At 41.6% G+C, this 24,044-nt stretch overlaps 1 protein-coding gene across 1 annotated transcript in view; it reads left to right on the top strand.

Moving 5' to 3' along the window:
* Nucleotides 1–537: 537 nt before the first annotated feature.
* SGCG (sarcoglycan gamma) overlaps nt 538–24,044 on the top strand; it is a 379,077-nt gene continuing 355,570 nt past the window's right edge. Inside the window, exon 1 of the mRNA XM_089685802.1 lies at nt 538–774. Coding sequence (XP_089541928.1) covers nt 727–774 — 48 coding nt within the window. The 5' untranslated portion in view covers nt 538–726. The remainder of the gene's footprint in view (nt 775–24,044) is intronic.

Here is a 24,044-nt window from a genome sequence, read left to right on the forward strand (position 1 = left end):
AAATTTAGCCATTGCATCAGAGACTTGGTATGCTGCAATATAATAAATGTTTACTTCTGGGTTTAATACCACTTTACATCTGCCAAAAAATTTAGTAAAATACTTGAAACTACTTTAGCAATATAACTCCTAGGCTTTCCTACATGATCAATGCTGGAGATATTGAACTGATTCTTATTCTCTTCTGTGTGGGTGGAGGTGATTTGTTAATGGCCTTGTAGTCAGTGCAGTGACTGGTTGTCTCTTGGTCTCCAGGAGGTCTGAGTCACCCCTCTCCTCCTCCCCTCTATAATGGGGCGCCTGGACTGCCCTGGGAGTTCAGCTGATACCACGTAACCCAGCGAGTGATTGACGAATAAGCAGCAGCACCACCTAGCGGACACATTGGGACAAGCACGGAGCGGACACATCTAAAGGGATTAGCGGGCTGCGCTCTGTGTAGAACAGCGGACTCCTCTCCCTCTATACAACAGCGGACTCCTCTCCCTCTATACAACAGCGGACTCCTCTCTCTCTATACAACAGCGGACTCCTCTCTCTCATGTCTCTGCTCCCTTCATACAGCTGTGTCTCGGGCTCACTTTGTGCATGGCTGGGGTTGCAGTTTCTGGCTGTAGTCATCTCCCCCCAGAAGGAGACTCACTAATGACACCCTGAGAGGGCGAGGACTGCCAAAAGTTGCCTGGATGAAGCCCAGCCAGTCCCGGGATCGACATTCCTCTGGGAATGAATATACAGACAGATACCATTTCCCTATCAGGATCGGGACATCAGGTGAGTCCTTCTGGGTCCTGGACTGGGAGCCGGTATGTTTGCACTGATTGCCTGCTGGACTTACTGCTAAGAGTTATGTACTTACTGCTGAGTGGTGCTGGACTTACTGCTAAGTGTTATGGACTTACTGTTGGGTGGTGCTGGACTTACTGCTAAGTGCTGTGCACTTACTGCAGGGTGGTGCTGGACTTACTGTTGCCTGGTGCTGGACTTACTGTTGGGTGGTGCTGGACTTACTGCTAAGTGCTGTGCACTTACTGCAGGGTGGTGCTGGACTTACTGTTGCCTGGTGCTGGACTTACTGTTGGATGGTGCTGGACTTACTGCTAAGTGTTATGTGCTTACTGCTGGGTGGTGCTAGACTTTTTGTTGCCTGGTGCTGGACTTACTGTTTGGTGGTGCTGGACCTACTGCTAAGTGCTATGTACTTACTGCTGGGTAGTGCTGCATTTACTGTTGCCTGGTGCTGGATTTACTGTTGGGTGGTGCGGGACTTACTGCTAAGTGTTATGTACTTACTTCTGGGAGGTGCTAGTCTTACTGTTGCCTGGTTCTGGACTTACTGCAGGGTTCTGGATTTACTGTTGAGTGCTAGACTTACTGAAAAGTGTAAGCTACTTACTGCTAGGTTCTGTGTACCTATTGTTAGATGTTATGTAGTTACTGATCAGGCTGTATGTACTTAGTGCTAGGTGTTATGTAGTTGCTGGTAGATATTATATACCTATTGCTAGATGTCACATACATACTGCTAGGTGATGTGTACTTACTGATGAGTGCTGCATACCTACTGCTAGGTGCTGAATTTACTGCTGGATGTTGGACCTACTCCTGGGTGGTGCTGGACTTACTGCTGGGTACTGGACATAAAGCAGGGTGGTGCTGGACTTACTGCTGGGTACAGGATTTACTGCTGGATGGTGCTGGACCTACTGCTGGGTGGTGCTGGACTTACTGCCAGGTACAGGACTTACTGCTGGGTACAGGACATACTGCTGGATGGTGGTGGACTTACTGCTGGATGCTAGACTTACTGCTAAGTGTTATGTACTTACTGCTAGGCGCTGTGTACCTATTGCTAGATGTTATGTAGTTACTACCAGGATGTACAGTATGTACTTACTACTAGGTGTTATGTAGTTACTGCAGGATATTATGTATATATTGATAGATGTTACATACTTACTACTAGGTGATGTGTACTTACTGTTAAGTGCTGCATACTTACTGCTAGGTGCTGAACTTACTGCTAGATGCTGGACTTACTGGTAGATGTTGTGTACTGACTGCTAGGTTTTATGTACTTAGTGCTAGGTGCTGCATACTTCTTGCTAGGTGTTATGTACTTACTGCTAGGTGCTGGGCTTACTGCTACAGTTGCAAGAAAAAGTATGTGAACCCCTTGGGATTCCGTGGAGTTTTGCATGAATTGGGCATAAAATGTGCTCTGAATGTCATCTAAGTCACAACAATAGAAGAACACAGTCTGCTGAACATAATACTACACAAACATTAGATGTTCCCATGGTTTAATTGCACATAACATGTAAACATTCACAGTGCAGGGAGGAAAAAGTATGTGAGGCCCTAGCTTAATGACTTCTCCCAGAGCTAATTGGAGCCAGGAGTGAGCCAACCTTGACTCCAATCAGTGTGATGATATTGGATGTGTTGCTGACAGCTGTCCTGCCCTTAAAAAACACACACCTGTTTTGGGTTTACTGGTTTCAAGAAGCACTGTCTGATGTGAACCATGCCTCGCAGAAAAGAGCTCTCAGAAGACCTACGATCAAGAATTGTTGACTTGCATGAAGCTGGAAAGGGTTACAAAAGTATCTCCAAAAGCCTTGATGTTCATGTGTCCACAGTAAGACAGACTGTCTACAAATGGAGAAAGTTTAGCACTGTTGCTACTCTCCCTAGGCGTGGTCGTCCTGTAAAAATGACTGCAAGAGCACAGCGCAGAATGCTGCATGAGGTAAAGAAGAATCCCAGAGTGTCAGCTAAAGACCTACAGAAATCTCTGGCACATGCTAACATTTTTGTTGACACATCTACAATAAGGAAAACATTAAACAAGAATGGAGTACATGGGAGGACACCACGGAGGAAGCCATTGCTGTCCAAAAAGAATATTGCAGCATGTTTGAAGTTTGCAAAAGAGCACCTGGATGTTCCACAGCACTACTGGCAAAATATACTGTGGACAGATGAAACCAAGATTGAGTTGTTTGGGAAGCACACACAACACTGTGTGGAGAAAAAAAGGCACAGCACACCAACATCAAAACCTCATCCCCACTGTAAAACATGGCGGAGGGAGCATCATGGTTTGGGGCTGCTTTGCTGCCTTAGGGCCTGGACGGATTGTTGTCATTGATGGGAAAATGAATTCCAGAGTTTATCAAGACATTTTGCAGGAAAACGTACGACCATCTGTCCGCCAACTGAAGCTCCGCAGAGGATGGGTGATGCAACAGGACAATGACCCAAAGCATACAAGTAATTCAACAAAACAATGACTGCAGCAGCACAGAATACGCCTTCTGGAGTGGCCCAGTCAGAGTCCTGACCTCAACCTGATCGAAATGCTGTGACATGACCTTAAGAGAGCGATTCACACCAGACATTCCAAGAATATTGCTACACTGAAACAGTTTTGTGAAGAGGAGTGGTCCAAAATTACTCCAGATCGTTGTGCAGGTCTGATCTGCAACTACAGGAAACGTTTGGTTGAGGTTATTGCTGCCAAAGGAGGGTCAACCAGTTATTAAGTCCAAAGGTTCACATACATTTTCCTCCCTGCACTGTGAATGTTTACATGTTATGTGCAATTAAACCATGGCAACATCTAATGTTTGTGTAGTATTATGTTCAGCAGACTGTGTTCTTCTATTGTTGTGACTTAGATGACGTTCAGAGCACATTTTATGCGCTATTCATGCAAAACTCCACGGAATCCCAAGGGGTTCACATACTTTTTCTTGCAACTGTAGGTGTTTTGCACTGACTGCTCAGGGTTATGTACTTATTGCTAGGTGCTAGATTTACTCAAAGATGCTGGATTTACTGCAAGGTGCTGTGTACTTACTGCTAGATGTTATGTACTTACTGATAGGTGTGGTGTACTGTCTGCTAAGTGCTGAACTTACTGCTATGTCATGTGTACTTACTGCTAGGTGTTATGTTCTTACTGATAGGTTGTATGTACTTACTACTTGGTGATGTGTACTTACTGATAGGCATTGTGTACTTACTGCTATGTACTGTGTACTTACCATTAGGTACTGATTGGTGTTTTGTAAATACTGCTAGCTGCTGTGTTCTTACTGTTAGGTGTTGTGTACTTACTGTTGGGTGCTGTGCAATTACTATTAGGTGCTGTGTACTTACCGCTTGGCCATGAGGAAATGGGCATTATTTATCTCCGGCCATGAGGAAATGGCCATTATTTAGCACTGGCTATGAGGGCATGGGCATTATTTGTCACTGGCTATCACTGACTATGAGGGCATAGATATTTTTTATCATTAGCCACAAGGGAATAGACATTTGTCACTATCCGCCAAGGGAATAGATATTATTTGTCATTGGTCACCAGGTAAAGGGCATTAACTATCACTGACTAACAAGGAATGAGTGATATTTATTGTTGGCAACCAGTAAATGGCCGTTGTGTATCACTGGAAAGGAGGAAATGGGCGTTATTTATCACTGGTCAGCAGGCAAAGGGCATAGGTTATCACTGGCCACCAGGAAAAGTGCATTGGTGATATCTGATCACCAGGGTATGGATAGTATTGATCACTGGTCACCTGTGTATGGATAGTATTGATCACTGGTCGGTCACCAGTGTATGGACAATGTTGATCACTGGTCACCAAGGTATAAACATTGTTTATCATTGACTAGCAGGGTTTTGACATTGTTGTTCATTGGCTAGAAGGAATTGGACATTGTTGATCACTTGCAAGGAGGGAGTGTGCATTGGCTATCAGTCAGCTTTTTTCATCTGTAGCCACCAGAGAATAGGTTTAATTTATGACCAGGGCATAGACATTAATGTTTCTGACCACCAGGGAAACAACAATGGTGATCATTGGCCACCAGGCAATAGGTATTATTTATCTGCAAACAGGAAATGTGCATTATTTCTCACTGCCAACCAGGGAATTTGTACTGTTTATCCCTGCTGACCAGGGAATGGGCATTATTTACTACTGACTACCAAAGAATGGGAATTGATGATCACCGGTCACCAGGGAATGGGCATTGTTGATAGTTAAGCCACAAAGGAATAGGCATTATTTCTCCCTGGCCACCAGGGAATGCTTATTTTGGGTTGTTTGCTACAAAGGGAATGGACATTGTTGATTGTTATCCATCACAGAATGAGCATTGATGATCACAGACCACCAGACAATATGTATTGTATATGATTGGTCATTGGCTGTCAGGGACTGGGCATTGTTGATCATCGGTCACCAGGGAATGGGCATTGGTAATCCTTGGTCACCAAGGAATGTGCTTTGTTGAACATTGACCTCCAGGGAATGTGCATGGTTGATCTTTGGCCACCAGGGAATATACATCGATGATTTTTGACCACCAGGGAATGTGCCTTGTTGAACATTGACCTCCTGGGAATGTGTATGGTTGATCACTGGCCACCAAAGAATATGCATTGCTGATTGATGGCAACCAAAGAATGGGCATTGTTGATCATTGGCCACCAGGGAATGGGCATTATTGACCTTTGCCCATCAGGGAATGTTCTTTGTTGATCATTGACCTCCAGGGAATATGCATGGTTGATCCTTGGCCACCAGGGAATAAACAATGTTGATTGTTGGCCACCATAGAATGTGCATTGTTGATCACTGGCCTCCAGGGAATGTGCATGGATGGTCATTAGCCATCATGGAATGGGCATTGTTGATTTTGGCCACCAGGAAATATACATTGTTGATTGTTGGCTACCAGAAAATGTGCATTGTTGATCATTGACTTCCAGGGAATGTGCATGGATGATCACTGGACACCAGGGAATGGGCATTGCTGATTGATGTCCACCAGGGAATGGGCATTGTTGATCATTGGCCACCAAAACATGGGCATAGTTAATCACTGGCCACCAAGGAATGGGCACTGTTGATCATTGGCTACCAAGAAATGTGCATGGTTGATCACTGACAACCAGGGAATGGGCATTATTAACCATTGGCCACAAAGGAATGGGCATTGTTTATCATTGGCCACCAATGAATGGAGATTGTTGATTGTTGGTTGCCAGGGAATGGACATTGTTGATTGTGAGACACCAAGGAATGGGCATTGTTGATTTTGGACACAAGGGAATATACATTGTTGATTGTTGGCTACCAAAGAAGGTGCATTGTTGATCATTGACCTCCAAGGAATGTGCATGGTTGATCACTGGACACCAGGGAATGGGCATTGTTGATTGATGGCCACCAGGGAATGGGCATTGTTGATCATTAGCCACCAAGGAATGGGCATAGTTAATGATTGGCCACCAAGGAATGGGCACTGTTGATCATTGGCCACCAAGGAATGGGCATGGTTGATTGCTGGCCACAAGGAAATAGCCATTGTTAATCATTGGCCAAAGAAGAATGGGCGTTGTTGATAGTGGGCCACCAAGGAATGGACATTGTTGATCCTGGGCCCCCAGAAAATGGGCATTGTTAATCTAATTCAATTAGGTAAATTACAAAGCACAGTAGCATATAATAAAAAGAATTCATGGCTAAACTAGTCTAATGTAAATAAAATAAATTCCTTACTGTTTTTTTTTTCTGCTTTGCTGAATAAAACCATAAGTACTGGTGGCTTGTGAATGGATCCTTATGAACTAAATTACAGTTCAGATGCCTGATAATGGTTTTGTTAACTAAATTAAACAATTAACACTTTAAATAAAGCTTTCTTCTTTTGCTAAGCAGTTTTACCCTAGATAGATAAAATGACAGTGTTAGTATTACGTTTGGCAGTGTTAAGAGTTATAGTATAATCCAATACTGAGCACTGTCAGTGTAGTGCGATTTTTAATCATTTCCAATATCCAAAGAGCTTTCTGCTATGGGATCAGAAATTGTAATTGAAGGTCCCAAAGCAGCTTATTTGTTTCCACTGTCGTTTAACTAGCACCAGCAGCATGAGTGTGAAATTTGATATCTAAATTGTATCAGAAAGTTCTGTCCATAACCTGTAACACATTCCCAGCCCATGGCCTGCTGGGTAGATTGGGTGTAGTGGCACCGCTATTGTATTTTGCTTCCTAATGTATATATTAGGTTGTATTGACATTTCTAGAGGCATTATTTTATTTTGTCATTGCCACTTTAAATTCTGGTAATGCAGGCAATTGCAGTCAAACAATGTACATAGACATACAGCAGTATTAAACGCAAAACCAAAAATGTAATGTATTGTAATTCACTAGTCATTAGATATGGTGGCTACATTAGTTTTCTTTTTTTAGGCTTTTTTCCCTCTGTTTTCACCTGGTGACCTGGCCAGTAACACACCTCTTGTATTAGTGAGACACAACTCTGGATGAAGGAGCACAGGAGACACAAACTAGATGTACTAGCAGATTTAAATACAGTAGCAATTGAAGCCAAACTCCAGCTCATACTTTATAATCAGTCACAGCAATAGTTTTTTTTCTTTTTGGGCTAAATGTTTTCCATGAATAAATAAACACTGATCATTTTAATCACGCCTGTCAGTATTAAATGGAAAAGTGTATTTCCACGTTTGCAGTCAAATTGGTATAACACCTACCTTATGTTTTCTACATGTTCCCATTAACAAACCATGACTTAAACATGTTTAAAATTAGCTGGTTACCTTTTTTAGGTGTTTTTTACTTGCTCAAAACTACATATATGCTTTCCATGCCTTTTAATGTTCAGGAAAAGCTGTGAAGTAATGTTTAACATAATTAACCTTGTCCTGTACTCTCAGGGTCTCTAAAGAGAGATGTATGGCATAGGTTTTTTAAAAATATTTTGCCTTGACAAAATTGTGGGACGTGCGGCATCCAAAAAAGGTTCTGGAACTGTTTTTTGCTGTGGCGTATCCGGCGATTTTGTTTGTGCAATTGCAACACATTTGCCATGTGGAAAAACGCACCACAATCACGGCAAAAATCTCCCACATTTTCAGGTGCCATTGAAATAAATGCCACCTGAACACACGATCGCATGTTTTCACATTTTCACAGGTTTCAAATTGTGGGCAGAATCGCGGCAATTCCGCCCACGATTTGAAACACCCTAGTGTGAATGGAGCCTTAAGCCGACCATACATGGGTTGAATTCCAAAAGAATTTTCTTTTGAAAATCTTTTCCAAGAATTTTCATTTGAATTTCGCACCATTAGTGGGCCAAAGCAACAGCTGATTTTTGAGCGACCATGGAATTTGAATGATCGGGCGTGTTGGAAATTTTTTGAAAAACAAACAAATTTCTAATCAACGATGAGAGAATCCTGTGAGAAATGTAATTGAAAAAGACATGAGCATGAGCTGTGACCTGGAGGGAAAAGAAAATTCTTGGCCACGAAAATTATTTTCTGTAGCAGTATGAGGTGAAATGAAAAGCTTGGTTGGTTGAATTTCAAAATCAATTTCACCATCAGATTCCAAAACGCACAAAATTTCCAATTTTCTAAAGAAAATTAGTTTGGAATTCGACCCATGTATGGCTTGCATTAGACTGATTTCTGATTAAAGGATCTGCCTTGATTCCAATCATCTGAGCAATCCAATTCCTTTAGGTGTGGATGAACCTAGAAGGGTTTTTCACCAACAATGGAACTCCCATTGAGGTGGGATACTTGAAATTTACAAATCAGCACAGACTTCAGAAAACAGCAGAGAGCCAATTCCATAAGCAGGAAATTAGATTTCTGAAAGCATTCTGTATGCAAACCGTGTTCGGAATGCCTCCAGATTGACATGCTAAAAGGAGTAACATTTGAATTAAAGTTTGACAATTTTAGGAAACTACAGTTTCTACAGACTGAAAGGTAATGGTAATTTTTTTTAATACCATTAAATTACAAAATCACGCTTTTTTTTCTTGTTAATATATATTTATCAAAATGATAGCAAAAGTGGAGTTTTTCTTTCATTTTCAGTGTTGCAGTGCTTATTTTCAGACCTCAGTAGAAAGGAAAAGTAATTGCATTACTTACTTTACCCAGCCATTTATACTTCAATTTATACCAGAAGGTTACATTCCATTACCACCAATACTGTGGGCCACATGAGTCATGAGTGATTAGTATTCTTCTTTAATTTTAACCACTTTTTTAAACTGTTTTTATGTAATCCATTTTTTTTTCCAAATAAAAATTTGATATATGAAAAAAGATTTCCAAATACTTCTGCCTCCTTTGAGGATTTCTTTGTCTACTTAAGGGTTGGTTCCCAATTTTTGTGTTCCCGATGCCTTTTGACATACGCGTTTACGCGTTTTTGATGTGTTTGCAATGCATTTCAGTGTTTTTTTTCTCTTATATGTACGTTGTGCATCACAATCAACGTTTTTGTAGGTGCCCCTCACATCGTAATTTACATTCATATGTGTGTGTGTGGAGGGGGGGGGGGGTAGGGTTGGCTCAAACATTTTTTGGTGGTGAATTTTAAGTGCTTGGGTGTAACTTTTTTTTTACATATTTTTTTTAACTGAACTTTTTTTTTTAATCGCATAGGGACAAAAAGTTCCCATGTGATGCATTTATGGTGACAGGTTCTCTTTAATGGGACATCAGGGGTCTAAAAGACCCCTGATGTCTCACCTGTGCTGCAATTAATTGAATGTAGTACAGATCACACTGCATTAGATTCTTCCCCAGCCATAGTGGCTGGAGAAATTGACACGGGAACTCGGAAGTGAGATTTTACATGTCACTTCTGGGTCTGTAATAGGAAGGAGAGACCAATGTAAGGATGCTAATTGGTCTCTCTTCCCTCTACCCCGTGGCACCTGCCATGCTTGTCCTGGGCCTACCACTGGGCACGTGGAAAAAACATGGCAGAGGCACACACGGAGGGGGTATACAAATCTGTCACTGGCAGGATCTCCAGGTAGGAAATTGCAATAGATTCACAAAATCTGATTTGCGGTAAACAGCTTTATACAGTGAGGTATGATGACAAACATACTGAAAAATAGGTTTGGTTGTACATACATGGGATATCACTGTATCAGGGGCAGACTGACAACTCATGGGGCCCTTGTGTCCTTGCCCAAACTCAAAAAAGCCTATGAAAAAGGTACCAGGGGCATCTCATGGGGCCCCCTACTGACCCCGGGCCCTCAGGCAGTGCCCAAGTTTCCAAATGGTCAGTCCACCCCTGAACTGTATTATCCTTTTTTTCTGTTGTTAGCCCCTGTAGAATCATAGATGCACACAGATGTCTACTTTAGCTCTTGTTCACACTGGGTGCGGCTTTGAAGTCACACAACTTCAGCGCAATTTTAAAGCCGCCGATCAGTGCGACTTCATGTGAGGATTTCTGTCATCTGTTTGACTTCATACACAGATGTCAATGCAAGTCGAACATGAAATGGCACAAAAATAGTGCTGGAACCTTTTTCAAATTTGCTGCGACTCAAATCACACCAATTTGAATGGTTCCATAGCAGCAGATAGGGTGCGACTTTGATCTGTCAAGTTGCATGACAAGTCGCACCCGGTATAATGGGGGCTTACATTTGGATTATTGATGATCTGTTGATATTCTGGATTTATTCCAGACCCGTGTTGTACTTACTGTAACAATGTTTCACATTCTGCGATAAATCCCAGGCGTTACTTAGCCTAAGACTTTGGAAAATGGAATCTTTATGTGTGTGTTGATGCCTTGTACACAAAGGTCTCTGTTGTATTAGAAAACAGTGTGGGAGTGATGGTCGGCACGTTCTCTGGAGTTGGTCATGCAAATTAGGTAAATAAGCTGCAGGTAATTCACTTTCTTATCAAGCTTGAATGATCAGGCTGATGAATGCGTGTGGATAATAATGGAGAAATACAATACCTATGCATTTCGGATACTTTGTAGTTTTGTTGTGTTTCATGCACCATAAGCTAGGCAGAATTACATCATTAGATGGAGCACATTTAACAATAGATGGACTTTAAAGGAGACCATTATTTTCTGAAAGCCAATTGGATCATTATGAACATTATTAAATATGAACAGCTACTGCTGAGCCCATTACTTATTCCTGCTCATTGTACAGAACTGTTGGTTTATAGTGCAAGAATACCAAGGATGGAACTATAGCAAAGAATAGCCAAAACAAAAAACTTTTCTTACACATGATTGGATGATTGAAGTCAGTGCAGCTTCACCTCAACAGTATATGCTCTACCCCTTTAGTAAATCAACCCTAGTGTCTCTGCCAGCAACCCATTGTATGCTCACCTCATCTGGTCTCTCTTTTAGCTCCCCTGCAAAAGGTGCCAGGGCATAGACAATTGTTAATTCCAAGCCCTGTCACGATTAAGGAAGTGACATCACTTCTCCCTTGGTTCGCCAAATTAGCCAATCAGCTGTGTTGGAATGGAGGTAAGGCATAAGGAGGTCATAGGGCACTTTTCCACATACACTGTCCTTTTCCGTGCATGCGTTAGTGACAAGATCTCTTTTAAAGCGGAGCTCCAGGTTCCACCCCAAAAAAGTAAAAGCCAACAGCTACAAATACTGTAGCTGCTGATTTTTAAAATAAGGACACTGACCTGTCAAGGGATCCAGCGATGTCCTCACTCCAGCTGATTCCTCAATCGACTTTGGGTGCATCTGAAGTAAGGGAAACTGGCAGCGAACTTCAGATCACATCTGAGCAGAAATGGGAGCGGGTACATGTCAAAACCAGGTACCATCCCCCCCCCCCCCAAAGTGTTAAATGTGGCAGTGAAGGGGGGGAGGGTGCAAACAAATGGAACTTTCCCTTTTGGGTTGAGTTCCACTTTAAGATCATTGCTCATCAGTGGAGGTTATGGTAAACCTGTGCCCACCCCTTTATCGTCATGTCAGCTGTCATGTAGGTTCAAGGACAATTTGTTTTTGTTACCCAATTCAGACCTGCTCAAGAGGAAAACTCTTTTTGAATTGTTTATTTATTACAGGTACTTACTGTATATAGCGCCATCAATTTATGCAGCACTTTACATATATATTGTGCATTTACATCAGTTCCTGCCTTCAAGGAGCTAACAATCTAAGATCCCTAACTCACATTTATACACACACATACTAGGTCCAACTTCAACAGGAGTCAATTTATCTACCAGCATGTCTTTGGGTGTGAGAGGAAACCAGAGCACCCGGAGGAAACCCACGCAGGCACAGGGAGAACATGCAAACTCCAGGCATGTAGTGTCATGCTTGGGATTCAAACCTGCAACCCTAGTACTACTAGGCGGAAGTGCTAACTCCAAGTGAACTTTCATGTGTTTTGCACTGAGGGGATGCTTCTGTCTAATTACTTTGCCATAATGCCCAGATTGGGGTGGAAGGCTGCATTGATGGTTGTCCTTCTGGCACTTTGTCCCATCTCCACACAGAATATTTGGAGCCCAGCCAGAGTGGCCATCGGGTTCTTGGTCACCTCTCTCCCAATTGCTCAGTTTGGTCAGGTGACCAGCTCTTGGAAGAGTCCTGGTTGTGCCAAACTTCTTCCATTTGAGAATTAGAGAGGCCACTGTGCTCTTCGGAACCTTCAGTGCAGCAGAATTTTTTAGATCTGTGCCATGCAATTATCCTGTCTCTGAGCCCTACAGGCAGTTCTGTTTGACCTCATGGCTTTTATTCTGATAAAGTATGCATTGTCATCTGTGAGGCCTTTTATAGAGAGGTGTGTGCCTTTCCAAATGTCCAATCAATTTAATGATTGGACATTAAATGTCCAATCAATTTAATTTACCACAGGTGGACTCCAATCAAGGTGTAGAAACATCGCAGCCACAATCAAGAGAAATGGGAGGCCCCTGAGCAAAAATTTCAAGTGTTGTTGCAAAGGGTCTGAATACATTGTCCAATGTAATATTTAATTTGTCTATTTTTAATGAATTCAAAGACATTTCTAAAATGATGGATCCTAGACGGCAGACACATTTCACCATTATTGGGGTTATGGTCCCTTTAAGTGACTGGAAGGCAATTTTCGAGCATTCAAGTTGCACCCATGCAAGGTGAAGGGTTCCGAGGTCGTCCAGGAAAGTAGACTGAATTACAGTGCTCTCAGGACTAGTAAGTCCTCATTTGAGACTTGAAATTCTGAGACTCAAATAGACTTTGGGTGGGAAAGAGCCTCCAAACCCTGAATAGAGGTTCTTGGGTCCTGAATTGGATAACCCACCTGTCGGGGAGGCCCAAAGAGGAACAGGAAGCTATCAGCAGGTATCTGTGGAGTGTGCAGCAGGACACATTCATTTTCCAGGTCACAGTGATGTGGTGCGGAGTTTGCGCACCGCATTAAAATTGCATCCTGGTTATGGAAACCACTGTGGGTGTGTATGTTAAGTTAATGACACCCCATATCGGTTTGCAAATGTGATGCGATGCACAGAATCAGATTGCATGGGTGTGAACACCCATGTGATCCGATTCTGGTGTGGACAAAAAAAGGGTGCGGATGGGGTGCAATCTGAGCCATACAAAATGTATGGCTCAAATTGCACAGCACAGAAATCACATGTGATTTGCACTGGAATGCAGTACAGGTCCTGTGTGAATCACATGCTATGTGTAGTGTGAACCAGCACTGAGGAGTCATGGTACTGCTTAGCAGCAGAGGTCCTCCTCCTTGGGCAGGCAGGGACATAACCCTGTTAAGGGACAAGTTTTGCAGGCGGTGAGCCCAACGTCTGATTTTTGTACCAGGAGTGGGGACTGGTTTTGTTTTGTTCTGTAATCAAGCTGTTTAGTTTTCCCTTTTGAGTAATAAAAGACTGATTTTCCTTTACCAACATGGCTGGCTGATGATCCAGGGCTCTCATATATATATATATATATATACAGTTGCAAGAAAAAGTATGTGAACCCCCTTGGGATTACGTGGAGTTTTGCATGAATTCGGCATAAAATGTGCTCTGAACGTCATCTAAGTCACAACAATAGAAGAACACAGTCTGCTGAACATAATACTACACAAACATTAGATGTTGCCATGGTTTAATTGCACGTAACATGTAAACATTCACAGTGCAGGGAGGAAAAAGTATGTGAGGCCCTAGCTTAATGACTTCTCCCAGAGCTAATTGGAGCCAGGAGTGAGCCAACCTTGACTCCAATCAGTGTGATGATATTGGATGTGTTGCTGACGGCTGTCCTGCCCTTAAAAAACACACACCTCTTTTGGGTTTACTGGTTTCAAGAAGCACTGTCTGATGTGAACCATGCCTCGCAGAAAAGAGCTCTCAGAAGACCTACGATCAAGAATTGTTGACTTGCACGAAGCTGGAAAGGGTTACAAAAGTATCTCCAAAAGCCTTGATGTTCATGTGTCCACGGTAAGACAGACTGTCTACAAATGGAGAAAGTTTAGTACTGTTGCTACTCTCCCTAGGCATGGTCGTCCTGTAAAAATGACTGCAAGAGCACAGCGCAGAATGCTGCATGAGGTAAAGAAGAATCCCAGAGTGTCAGCTAAAGACCTACAGAAATCTCTGGCACATGCTAACATTTTTGTTGACACATCTACAATAAGGAAAACATTAAACAAGAATGGAGTACATGGGAGGACACCACGGAGGAAGCCATTGCTGTCCAAAAAGAATATTGCAGCACGTTTGAAGTTTGCAAAAGAGCACCTGGATGTTCCACAGCACTACTGGCAAAATATACTGTGGACAGATGAAACCAAGATTGAGTTGTTTGGGAAGAACACACAACACTATGTGTGGAGAAAAAAAGGCACAGCACACCAACATCAAAACCTCATCCCCACTGTAAAACATGGCGGAGGGAGCATGATGGTTTGGGGCTGCTTTGCTGCCTCAGGGCCTGGATGGATTGTTGTCATTGATGGGAAAATGAATTCCAGAGTTTATCAAGACATTTTGCAGGAAAACGTACGACCATCTGTCCGCCAACTGAAGCTCCGCAGAGGATGGGTGATGCAACAGGACAATGACCCAAAGCATACAAGTAATTCAACAAAACAATGGCTGCAACAGCACAGAATACGCCTTCTGGAGTGGCCCAGTCAGAGTCCTGACCTCAACCCGATTGAAATGCTGTGGCATGACCTTAAGAGAGCGATTCACACCAGACATCCCAAGAATATTGCTACACTGAAACAGTGTTGTGAAGAGGAGTGGTCCAAAATTACTCCAGATCGTTGTGCAGGTCTGATCTGTAACTACAGGAAACATTTGGCTGAGGTTATTGCTGCCAAAGGAGGGTCAACCAGTTATTAAGTCCAAAGGTTCACATACTTTTTCCTCCCTGCACTGTGAATGTTTACATGTTATGTGCAATTAAACCATGGCAACATCTAATGTTTGTGTAGTATTATGTTCAGCAGACTGTGTTCTTCTATTGTTGTGACTTAGATGACATTCAGAGCACATTTTATGCCCAATTCATGCAAAACTCCACATAATCCCAAGGGGTTCACATACTTTTTCTTGCAACTGTATATATATATATATATATTAGAATTACAATTTTTCAAATTAGAATTCTTTTTGTTTTTCCTGTTTGGTGCACATATTGCATAGCAGAGGTCCTTGTAAAGACTGTATGAATTCGGCGGTTGCTAGAGTGTCCTGTGATTTGTTTATCAGAAATGAGTATAGCACAGTACCTTCCTTTTTATGAATGGGATGCATCTGATGCCAAGCAGAATTGTCCACTGCCTACCGCACATCTCTATACAGACATCAAGAGACAGGCAGTCTGCTGTTTCATTCATGTACACAGAACTCAGCAATATTTGATAGGTTTCCATTTCCTATTAACACATCACATTTACTTAGTTACATTAAATAGAGAAGTGTATGAAGTCAGGAGACATTCATCTGTATGTTATAGAATCTTGGTATAGCATCCTGAAATTACTGCTTTTGTTTTTCTACTTTTATGGAAGAATTTTAGTCGTTGGGTTCAAAGAAAACCTGTCATAACAGAGATGCCATTGCTGTTCTCCTTTTAAGAAATGCTATTTCCCTGGCTGTCTATGACTTCAGTACTCACAGTTGATTTAAAGCAAGCATGCACATCAGAAAAGGAGTCAGAAAGTGAGAAGTCTTGCGACCTTGGCAGCCCAATTCAGTTAGCAGAAGTGCAATGTGTACTGTTGATAATGGTGAATTCTGTAATTGATGCAAATCATTTGAAAGGTGATATAAAATGGGATCTGCTACTGCTGATATGTTTCAAAGATACAGGGTTTAACTCTGTCATTCTCAATCAGAATTTATTACTTGGGGTGTATATATAGTAAAACATTTAGAGTTTTTCATCCTCTGCAACAGCATGTACATGTGTTCTGTGCAAATGGTGGAAAAACCGAATGTTATTAGAATATTTTCTCACCAAGTTGAATATTATTAATTCATACAGAATGGACTGAATCGGGAAAATAACACATTTTGTCCCATTAGATGGAGCTGATGATCACAGCAAATGAGTATGAATTTTTTTATTATCATTAACTCTATGTAATGTCCATAATGCAGTGTTTTCATGGTTCACTCTATGAAGAAAATAGAATAATAACATTCTATTGATGAAAGTCCAGGACTCTGCAAGTTTACAGTAAAGTGACTATGTCACATTTGGAACCAAATTAAGCTACTGGCAGGTAGGGAAGAGTAGGCATCTGGAGGAATTGAAAGCTTTAAATGCTTCCTCCTTCTTTGATGATGGGTTGATCTGATGCAAAGTCTAAGCACTCACTGGTAGAAGTGAAGCCACACATTCATATTAGGCATGTACAGAGGATTCAGCAAGCTGCTACATTTCTTTTTTCTCTTAATAGTTTTGATGTAAGATGATATATTATATGTACAATATGCTTTTGCAACATCATGTAGTTTCTCATTTTTATTTTTTTTGCAAAAATATCTCATTTGATGCTTAATTCAGTTATGTCATAATTATGTAGTTAGGAAACCAATGTCTTGATTTTCTAGAGATTCTGTATATGGCCCCACAGAACAGACAGTGCACAGTGTACATGTGTTTATCTGCTGCTTCTCAGCAAACAGGAAACAGGAATTTTATTATAGAGAAGAGACATAGAGTATAATCATAGATGCAGCTATAGACTTATAAATACTGCCATCTACTGGTTGAAGAATATATCTCTACTGAACACTGAAGTAGTTGCTGCAAAATACATGAACACTGTATTCCAGTCTTATGTTCCGCACTGCACACTACTCCACTAAGTACACTGTGCTTTATCGCATACTCCCCATTATTCACCTCACTGTACACTGTACTGTACAACCTGCACTGTGCACTGCTGTCCCCTGTGTACTATGCTGTATGTACTGCACAGCACTCCACTCTGTACCTTACGCTGTAAAACATATACTACACACACCACTCAGTACAATGGGGGTAGATTTACTAAAAATGGAGAGTGCAAAATCTGGAGCAGCTGTGCATGGTAGCCAATCAGCTTCTAACTTCAGCTTGTTCAATTAAGATTTGACAATAAAACCTAGAAGCTGATTGGTTTCTATGCAGAGCTGCACCAGATTTTGCATTCTCCAGGTTTAGCAAAGTGTATAACATTACATGTATTGTAGTATTCCATCTCTGTACACTGCACTCCACAATGCAATACTGTGTACATCCAATTGTCCATTTTATACTCTACAACAGGGGTCTCCAAACTTTCCAAACAAGGGGCCAGTTTACTGTCCTTCAGACTTTAGGGGGGCTGGACTGTGGCTATTAAAAGTAGAAAATGTTCCGGCATCAGTTGGAGTAAACAATGCCCCATCTTTAGTGCCAGTGAGAGGAATTGTGCCCCATCATTTGTGTCATTGGGAGGAATTGTACCCCATTGTAGTTGGCATTGGTAGGAATTGTGCCCCACCATTGTTGTCATTGGGCCCTATTGTTGGTGTTATTAGGAGGAACTGTGCCCCATTGTTGTTGTCATCGGTAGGAATTGTGCCCTGTCATTGGTGTCATTGGACCCCATTGTTGGTGTCATTGGGAGGAACTGTGCCCTATAACTGGTGTCATTGGTAGGAATTGTGCCCCATCGTTGGTGTCATTGGGAGGCATTGTGCCTCATCACTGGTGTCATTTAAAGGAATTGTGCCTTATCTTTGTTGTCATTGGTCCCCATTGTTGGTGTCATTGGGTAGGAATTTTTCCCCATCATTAGGGTTATTAGGCCCCATTGTTGGTATCATAGGGAGTAACTGTGCCATGTCATTGGGCTCCATTGTTGGTGTCATTGGGAGTAATTGTGACCCTTTGAAGGTGCCAGTGAATGAAATAGTGTCCCAAGGGCCAGATAAAGGCAAGCAAGGGGCCACATATGGCCCTAGGGCTGCAGTTTGGAGACCACTGCTCTATACCACTCTATGGTATATACTGTGTGGTGTATTTTGTACTGCACACCCCACGACTAATAGACTAGGCCGTATAGCATAGAGGGGGGGGGGGATTTACTAAAACGGGTGAACACAGAATCTGGTGCAGCTGTGCATAGTTACCAATCAGCTTCTAGCTTCAGCTTCTATGCATGAAGGTAAAAAACCTTCTGTGTGCAGCATCCCCCCAGTTCCCTCAATACTTACCTGCGCCCCATCGGGATCCAGCGATGTGCACAACAGCTTCGGCTGTCCCGGGTCTCTGCCTCCTCATTGGCTGAGACAGCAAGCGGGTGCCATTGGCTCCCACTGCTGTCAATCACAGCCAGTCAGCCAATGAGGAGAGAGGGGGCGGGGCCAATCCACAGCTCCATGTGTGAATGGACACAAGTAGAAGCAGGTGCCTCCATAGCAAGCTGCTTGCTGTGAGGCACCGGACAGAAAGGAGGAGCCAGGACAGCCTGCGAGGGACCAGAGAAGAGAAGGATCCAGGCTGCTCTGCGCAAAACCACAACACACAGCAGGTAAGTATAGACATGTTTGTTATTTAAAAAAAAAAAGTATTGTTTTGAGCTTTGACAATTAAATCTGTGTGCACCAATTTTAGTAAATCTCCCTCATATTCTCTACAGTGTTTAACTGCACACTGTGCTGTACAGCCTAAACTTATATATATATATATATATATATATATATATATATATTTATATCATTAATCATTACAATATTACTAAACTACTGTGCTCAGAAAGACATGGCCATTCCAAAAAAAAAAATCTTTCATTTTGAATAAGTGCACATATGTGTATTATATACATGCATGTTGTGCTTTTTTATATTTTCAGACTTGATAAGCAGAAACAAATGGCTTGACGTATTTATCAAATGAACTGATGCAACATTTACATGTGTATGTTATCTAAATGTGGATTCATACTACTTTATTGTAGCATGCTTTTAACACTGTAAAATGTGTCTGAAAATGCAGAATAAAAGCCCATTAAAGACACATGCTAAAAGCAATCTTTTTATAATGCTAAAGTGTGAATCTAATAACCTTTTAGTGAACAGCTAGTGAAAATACTGTTTTCCAGATACAGCAGTTCTCCAAAGGACCTTAAGGTGGCACCAGAAGCTGTTCTTTTAGCAGTTCCAGTTCTTTTGTAGGCTCAATAGTTGTTTTTTAGATTTTTTTAGGAAAAAGAAAGGGGACTTTGCAGTAAAATGAAAGCTCCACTTGCACTGTCTGGGCCCCCCTCACCCTTCACAAATAAGTTACTATTAGTAGGTGTAAAATGTAAAACTGAACCTGTAAAGAAAAAAGTTGGGGTTTATACTTACCTTCCCCCCGTTTTCCACCCACAGTGCCTAAGTGAGGATGATGTCACATTTGTTTCACGTAGATCTTGGGAAATGCAGCGCTGATGAAATTGTACAAGAAGACTTTCTTGTAATGGACCGGAATGTCTGAGATTGTGAGATTTTGCCTGATGTTCATTCCCCAGGAATCTTCCTGGAAGGTCGGTCAAGTCACATGCAGTAAAATGTGCCTGTAAAAAAGTGAAAATAGAAAAAGTTTGATTTATACTTGTGTCACCCCTGTCTTCTGCATCCCTGGGCTTGATGTTACCTACTAACAGTTAGTGTTCTGTAAAGGGGGAGAAGGCCTGGGCAATTTGAGATGACCTTACAAGGTCCACTTCAATAACATACCAAGTTCTATGGAACATTTGCTTGGGGACTGCGATTGAACTTTGACATCTTCTTGGGTTCATACATTTAGTGTCAGTAAGTACAAAGTGCATTGTTTTATATATTAGCAACCTTCATCAGTGGACACATGGCCCGTTTATCCTACTAAATTATGCAATATTTCTGGGCTCACCTGTCAATAATAGGAAAACTATACGGCTTACTTTACATTTGTTTGATGGGGGTAAAACAGACAGCTGATCCTAAGCTTCAATGCCAACCATATGGCAGTATACACATGCTGTAACCGTGATTCTTTGCATCGCAGTAGAGCAAAAAATGATCCCCCTGCCGCATTTGATCCATTTAATTGAAAGGGGCCTCACCATACTTACATTCAGTGCACACGGTTCTGCAGGCTTTTAGTGGTTAACACAGACAGTGAGGAGGTGACATAATGCCTCCTAACCTCCTGGCAGACACTCTCTGAAAATTGATTCACTACAGATCACTCTTCACAGGGTGATAAACGTGAAAGTGAGTCCCAAATGATATACCAACCTGTCCAAAGTTTCTTTCTATGCAAGTATGTTACATATTATAAGTCACTTGAGGAAACATACAAGTAGAGTAATATAATAATAAAGTTAATATGTAAATAGCAGCCTAAGCAGTTCTGTAGTCATACTTTGGAAAAATGATTGGTTGCTATCTTAACTTTTTTTGAACAATGAATAAATATAGTTGCCTGATTATCTTACAAAAACTTTTCACATTCCTTCAGGTAGGTAAGGAGCAATAGGAGAGAAAAGGATACAAAAATTAACATAACTGCTCATATCATGTTAACCAAACTAGTAATACCTACACTATATTGCCAAAAGTATTGGGACACCTACCTTTACATGCACATGACCTTTAATGGCATCCCAGTCTTAGCCCGTAGGGTTCAGTATTGAGTTGGCCCACCCTTTGCAGCTATAACAGCTTCAACTCTTCTGGGAAGTCTGTCCACAAGGTTTAGGAGTGTGTCTAGGGGAAGGTTTGACCATTCTTCCAGAAGCGCATTTGTGAGGTCAGGCTCTGATGTCAGACGAGAAGGCCTGACTCGCAGTCTCTGCTCTAATTCATCCCAAAGGTGTTCTGTTGGGTTGAGGTCAGAACTCTGTGCAGGACAGTCAAGTTCCTCCACCCCAAACTCGCTCATCCATGTCTTTATGGACCTTGCTTTGTGCACTGGTGTGCAGTCATGCTGGAATAGGAAGGGGCCATCCCCAAACTGTTCCCACAAAGTTAGGAGCATGAAATTGTCCAAAATGTCTTGGTATGCCTTCACTGGAACTAAGGGGCCAAATCCAACCCTTGAAAAACTACTCCAAACCATAATCCCCCCTCCACCAAAATTTACACTTGGCACAATGCAGTCAGGCAAGTACCATTCTTCTGGCCAACGCCAACCCAGACACATCCATCGGATTGCCAGACAGAGAAGTGTGCTTCATCACTCCAGAGAACATGTCTCCACTGCTCTAGAGTCCGGTGACGGCGTGCTTTACACCACTGCATCCGATGCTTTGCATTGCACTTGGTGATGTAGGCTTGTATGCAGATACTTGGCCATGGAAACTCATTCTATGAAGCTCTCTATGCACTGTTGTGCTAATCTGAAGGCCACACGAAGTTTGGAGGACTTTAGCTATTGACTCTGCAGACAGTTGGCAACTTCTGCGTACTGTGGGCTTTAGCATGCGCTGACCCCTCTCTGTCATTTTACGTGGCCTACCACTTCATGGCTGAGTTGCTGTTGTTCCCAGTTGCTTCCACTTTGTTATATTGCCACTAACACTTGACCGTGGAATATTTAGTAGCAAGGAAATTTAATAGATAGGCAAAAGTACAAAACCCGCTGACACAGGCCTTCATACCTACAATTTCCAGTATACTATGGGGTTGATTTACTAAAATTGGAAAGTGAAAAAATTGGTGCAACTGTCCACGGTAGCCAATCAGCTTCTAACTTCAGCTTGTTCAATTAAACTTTGAGAAAAAAAAAACAAATCTGGCACTTGCGCTCTTGCACTTCGGGATTAACAAATTCCCATATACCTCCCGTACCATCATTGTCCACATACTTTTTGCAGCTAAAATAAATATACTATTATGGAATACCACTACAGCTCCTTCCCTTTAATCGCTAATTTCAGATCTTAACTTCCAATGCGAAATGGAAAAAAGACACCAATAACTCCACCCAACATAAGTTTAATTCCTTATGGTCTAACTGGTTACAAAACCCTAACTGCTCCCTAAAATCCTGATACCTTACAAACAATTGTTATACCTATCCACGTCAGACTGGTACTCCCTCCCCATTCCACCACAATTTCCCCTCCCCACTACCCCCCCCCCATTATTCTCCCCCTTTTTAACCATTAGCCGCCCGGCCAATGGTCGTTTGGCGGCTTCAAAAGTGTTGCTGCATTCCGGGTGCACGCCATTTGGCGTGCTCCCGCACATGCGCAGTTTGCGCTAATGCAGAGCGGCACAGCAGCGCGATCTGTCACCGGCCGTGTACCTCGGACACGGCCGATGACAGATCCGAGTACCGACTCCCGTTGCTGGTACCATGTGACCTGCTGTGACCAATCACAGCAGGTCACATGACAGTTGTATACAATGGATGGCTTCATTCATGCCATCCATTGTATACTAGTGCCCAGCTGTGAATGGTCACAGCTAATCACATGCACATGTCATGTGATTAGCTGTGACCAAATCACAGCTAAGCACAAAAAAAAAAAGAAAAAAAAAAGCTGAATGAATCGATTTCATTCAGGTAAATGCTTGCTTATAGCAAAGTAATTCTTTGCTATAAGCAAATTGTGTAAAAAAAAAAAAAAAAAATACTGATCACTTCCCCAAAGTAGTACAATGTTACTATGGTAACATTGTACTACTTTGGTCATAGTAAAATATGAAAAACAAATCTTAAAAAAAAATTCAAAAAATGTAATAAAAAATTAAAAATAATAATAAAAAAAAAAAAATTCAAAAAAATATATATTTTTTTTTCATACTGTCACCAGTCAGTGTCCCTGTTCACCGCCATGCCAGTTATATGATGATGCTGTACTGCACTGGTGACAGTATGTAAAAAAAAAAATAGTGAAAATAATTTTTTTAATTTTTTCATTTTCCGAAAAATTATGACAAAAAAAATACAACTTCAAAAAACTCGCCATGCCTCTTATGAAGTACGTCAGACTGTCTACTCTGCAAAAAGGGGTCATTTGGGGATATCTGTACTATTCTGACATTCTTGGACCTCAAGAAATTAGATTGGCTGTCAGTACTTCAGGATTGATCAATCTTCAGATCTATACCATAGTTTGTGAACTCTATAACTTTCCTACAAACTAAATAATACATCCTAATATGGGTTATTTTCACCAAAGACATGTAGCAGAATACATCTCGGCCTAAATTTATGAAGAACAATTATTTATTTGTAAACTTTTATAACAGAAACAAAGAAAAATGTGGTTTTTTTTCAAAATTTTTGGTCTTTTTTTGTTAATTTAGCAAAAAATAAAAACCCCAGCGGTGATTAAATATCACCAAAAGAAAGCTCTAGTTGTGTGAAGAAAATGATAAAATTTTAGTTTGGGTACAGTGTTGTATGACCGCGCAATTGTCATTCAAAGTGTGAGAGCGCTGAAACCTGAAAAATGGCCTGGGCAGGAAGGGGTAAAATTGCACAGTATTGAAATGGTTAATACCCCCTTACTACTTACTACTCCTTCTCACGGTTCAGTCCAACCCCAAGCATACCTCTGATGTTTATGCTGCAACCCTGTTTCCAACCCCAGCCAAAAGGTGGGGTGACATCCTAATAAAGTTATATTGTATACATACAAATTATACTGAACTAAATGTCTTCTTCCTGTTAAATGTTTTTGAAAAATTTCAAT

Source organism: Staurois parvus, unplaced genomic scaffold (genome assembly GCF_062004578.1).
Source record: "Staurois parvus isolate SC_StPar_1 unplaced genomic scaffold, SC_StPar_1.0 ptg000387l, whole genome shotgun sequence".
Taxonomy (NCBI): Eukaryota; Metazoa; Chordata; class Amphibia; order Anura; family Ranidae; genus Staurois; species Staurois parvus.